Source organism: Rattus norvegicus, chromosome 1 (assembly GCF_021556685.1).
Source record: "Rattus norvegicus strain SHRSP/BbbUtx chromosome 1, alternate assembly SHRSP_T2T, whole genome shotgun sequence".
NCBI classification, from domain to species: Eukaryota; Metazoa; Chordata; class Mammalia; order Rodentia; family Muridae; genus Rattus; species Rattus norvegicus.
This window is the reverse complement of record NC_141534.1, coordinates 78585391-78589967: the sequence shown is the minus strand read 5'-3', so window position 1 is coordinate 78589967 and position 4577 is coordinate 78585391. Positions and strand designations below refer to the sequence as shown.

At 43.5% G+C, this 4577-nt stretch overlaps 1 protein-coding gene across 1 annotated transcript; it reads right to left on the bottom strand.

Moving 5' to 3' along the window:
* Nucleotides 1-3168: 3168 nt before the first annotated feature.
* Nucleotides 3169-4122, bottom strand: Or10am5 (olfactory receptor family 10 subfamily AM member 5). The gene has a single exon (NM_001000110.1). It carries the CDS (start codon nucleotides 4120-4122, stop codon nucleotides 3169-3171), a length of 954 nt encoding a protein of 317 aa, NP_001000110.1.
* Nucleotides 4123-4577: the final 455 nt, after the last annotated feature.

Here is a 4577-nt window from a genome sequence, read left to right as displayed (position 1 = left end):
TCATAATGCACTATTTACTCCTCCTATTTCTATCACTTTTATTTTATTTTAGAATACCTTTTGTTTATTCCTTGACAATTCTGTAAGTGTATACAATGTGTCTACATTGTATATATCCATCTCAACATTTCCTTCAACTTTTTCCAGACAAGTTCTCCTTCCACCTTTGTTCCTTCTTCCTTTTCTTTAAAAACCCATGGAGTCTAATTCATGCTGCCTGCTAAAATATAAACTAATCAAGCTAGCTTGACCTTCTGCAGGTAACGGCAGCTGCACTGAGTTCATATGTACCACAGCCTTGACATGTCTAGAAGACAACATTTCACAGCCCTCCATTCCCGTCCTTCAGCATTTTATTCTACCATGTTTCTTCCTGGAAATCCACTAATCTTGAAGCCAGGTCACCTTCTGTCTTTCCCTGTAATCTAGAATGCTTGTGCAAAGCTTTTCACACACTCTATTATTAATTGTATGCCCCTAGTGAGAAAAAGTGTATGGACTCTTGTCAACAGATTGGTTTTTTTCTTGTGATGGAATGTGGTCTACCCTTCAAAACTTAAACTGAACACTGAAATATTTGGAAAATATTTATTACCTCTTCATGTCTCTACCCAAATGGGGCTGACTTCTTTCTCTGACCAGGCCACATGGTGGGTCCATAGTTGGTCATTTTCTGAATGAGGACAGAAGGATATTACAGAGGATTAATCTCAATAGCTTTAAATGTCAGCTTTGGCCTATATTTCACAAGTTGTACACTTTGACTGATTAAGCTGATTCTAAACCACCAAAATTAACTTCCATTACCTTGCCTTTCTCTCAGGTTCATTGAGAAGCTAAAATTAGTATATGTAGATGTCACTCAGCTCAGTGTAAGTTAAATTATCTTTCAATGGGATCATTTTTATTATTACACATATATGGGTTTTAAACATAGACTTTTTTTGAAAACTAAATTAGACAAAACATTTAGAATGTTGGCATGAAAATGAATGCTTTGTAGACTCTCAAAAATACTAGCAGATTTCCATCATGTTAGAAATGTTGAGTCTATGGTCATACCACCCCGAACATGCCCAATCTCATCTGATCTTGGAAGCTAAGCAGGATCAGACCTGATTAGTTCTTGGATGGGAGAAATATTGGCTTCATCACTCTCAGGGATCTACTGATGTAGTAGCTATGTTTTGTACAGAGGGGCACAAGATTGAAAAATTATTTAAATATTACAGTGCTGTTATCGGTTGAATGATAAATGTCTGTCATAGTCTTGGGCATTTGCATAGCCTGTCCCCAGTTGGTGATCCTGTTTGGGAAAGTTTAGGAGACCATAGCCTTGCTGAAAGGGGTGTGCCACTGGGGGTAGGCTTTGAGGTGACATTCCTAACTCACACTCTCTCTGCTTTCAGCTTGTGTTTCTAGGTATAAGTGGCCAGCTTCCAGCTCCACTCTGCCATCATGGACTCAGCCCTCTGAAACCATTAGCATAAATAGTGTTTCTTTAGCAGGTGCTGTTGATCATGGTGCTTTATCACAGCAACAGAAAAGTAACTATTGTAGGTGCCCAGGGTAGACCACAGTCTTCTAAACAGCAGGAACTTCCTCCACTTCTTCAGGGTTAATTTTATGCTCTGCAAACAGGAAGGAATGGACTGGAGCTCAATGGCCTTATGATGTCCAATACCCAGGGTTGCTGTAGAGAGATAAAGAAGCAGTCAGTATAAAATATTCATAGTAGATGATGATGGTGGTGATGAAGATGTTCAAAGTCAAGCCACAGTGAGTTAATGTAATGGTGCTCCAGTACGAGTACCATGTGCATGGATATTTTTATTTTAACTCAGCCCAGAGATGTGTAACCCAGAAGATTATGCAATTTCCCAGAACAAAACCCTTCAATTTGCTAGGTAGTGACAGCAGTGTGGCCACAATTGCCACAGTCACCATTGTCATGACCATCACCACCACTTCCCCCATCATCACCATCATCCCCTCTCAAGTACTAGGCTAGTTGTCAGTGCTAAAATCGGGAGTTATGCCAATAGGTGGGAAGCCTAACCCAGAGAGGCTTTAGTAGGACTGAATTTATTTGTACACAGAAGGGAAGTAGACCATGGGGTAGACCAAACTTCAGGTAGGATTAGATCCAGGAATTCATCAGTCAATAGGATTTCATTGCTATTTATCTACTAGTTTTGGTTTTCTTTTGTTGACTTTATTATCAATGAAAAAGCTGTCTTGTTTTTTTTGTTAAGATTTGTTTTCATTTTTGTTTATCTATGTGTGTATATATTTATGTAAGGGAATATGCCTGTAATAAAACCCAAATTAAGACAATAGAAATTAAAGAAAAAATCTGAAAAAGAAATATTAAGATCTGGCTTTCTGATGTTGATTTATTAATGTCTCCATTTCCTCAATTGTCCCTCTATGAAGGTTATGAAGTTAGATGAAATTCCAGATAAAGGCTGAGGGTATTAACTCCCCCTTGATTTTACGTCTTCCCACAGGGTTTGGATTGTCTTGACAATCCCTCTTGCACTGAGTCTCCCCTCTTATATATCAGCTACTGTCATGAAAAGCCATTCCTGAACCTGCTCTTGGGTCTCAAGAGAAGTATATGGACCAAAGCTTCTTCAGCTGATCAACATCCATTTGCATGAGCAAAATTAGCCCATGTCAAAAATACCACTCAGAGGGGTCCAGCCTTGATTACCTAACACTCAGCTTATTGAAAGTGAATGAGAATAAGTTACAGGCTTTAAGACACTAAATTTTAGGGGGCTGGGGATTTAGCTCAGTGGTAGAGCGCTTACCTAGGAAGCGCAAGGCCCTGGGTTCGGTCCCCAGCTCCGAGAAAAAAAAAAAGAACCACAAAAAAAAGACACTAAATTTTAAGATGGTTATATGACATTCTTGCAGAAGATGCTAGCTAATGCCCTCTAGTTGGTTAAGTGGATTCATTTGTCTACCTTTATTTAAAACAATCCTGATCAGAAATGGAGAGTTTGATGTTCTGCCTTCTCTCAGGTAGGGAAATGGAAGCAGCCATGGGTTTCCTAGAAGAAAGTCAAGGTGTTAAGCCACAGTGGGAAAGAAGGGCCTCAATAATTTCTTGACCCTAAGAGCTGGCAAAGGAGAGAGCATTCATTCATGGAGCCTAGAACCTTAACGTCCACAGCACACACGCCCAAAGGCAGCCTTGACCTCCTTGTTCCGCAGGCTGTAGATTAGGGGGTTGAGCATAGGGGTCACCATGGTATACGACAGGGACACCACTTGCTTGCTCTCAGGAGAGTAGCTGGCCTTGGGGCGCAAGTGGATGACCCCTGTTGTGCCATAAAACAGAATTACCACTATAAGGTGGGAGGCACAGGTAGACAGGACCTTGTGGCGCCCAGAGGCCGATGGCATCCTAAGGACAGCAGCCAGAATCATCACATAGGATGTGGCTATGAGACAGAAGGGAACCATGATGACAAGGACGGTGGCCACGAACACATTGGCCTCGAAGACTCTGGTGTCTGCACACACCAGATTCAGCAGAGGTGCTATGTCACAGAAGAAATGTCGGATACCACGTGCCCCACAGAAGGGGAATTTAAAGAGCCAGATAGTGAAGACGAGTGCAACAGGAATTCCCGCCAGCCAGCAGGTGGTAGCTAGCAGGTGGCACAGCTGTGGGCTCATGATGGCACCATAACGCAGTGGCCTGCATATGGCTAGAAAACGGTCCCAGGCCATGACCGTTAGGAGGAAGCACTCAGATGTGACACAGGACAGCACAAGGAGCAACTGCAGGGCACAGCTCGTGGAGGACACCCCACGTCCAGGCTGCAGCAGGGTCACCAGCAGACGGGGTGCTACATCCAGTGAGAAGCAGATCTCCACCAGCGCCAGCTGACGAAGGAAGAAGTACATGGGCTTGCGGAGTCCTAAGTCCAGGCTGGTGAGCAAGACGATGAGCGTGTTGCCTAACAACGTGAGCAGGAAGGCTGCTAGGAAGAGCGCTGCGAGCATCGGGCGTAATGAAGGCACGTGTGCAAAACCCAACAGCACGAACTCCAGCTCATGTGTGCGGCTCTGATTGGCCCAGGGTGGCGCTGCCCAGGAAGGTGGCATGGGCCCAGGATTCAAAGGCACTGCGTTAAGGACCAGGGAGGAACCCTATAGAGGGCTGAGGGAGAAGAAGATCAAATCCCCTTACAACCAAGGTCTTAATTTAAAAACACCTCAGTTAAAGTGTGGGATAAACGGAATGACCTCATGTCCTGACCTAATTCCTCCCCATTTTCCCTGGCTTATGTTCTTCAGATCTCCAGCATAGGTGCACCACCTCAGAGTCTTTGCACTGTTCATCCTCTGTCCTCCAACCAATCTTTCCATGTCAATTTATGTGTGCTGATTCTTGGCTACATCTCGATACACATTTCCCTCTAGTCTGTAACAGGTTTTTATGATCCTGAACACCCACCATTCTCTCCCTGACCCCCAGGCCTCTAGCATGATCTCCTCAGGACCTTTGCATTTACGAAGTCCTGTTCCCTCCATTTGTTGACATTGTTAGAATGTTCTCA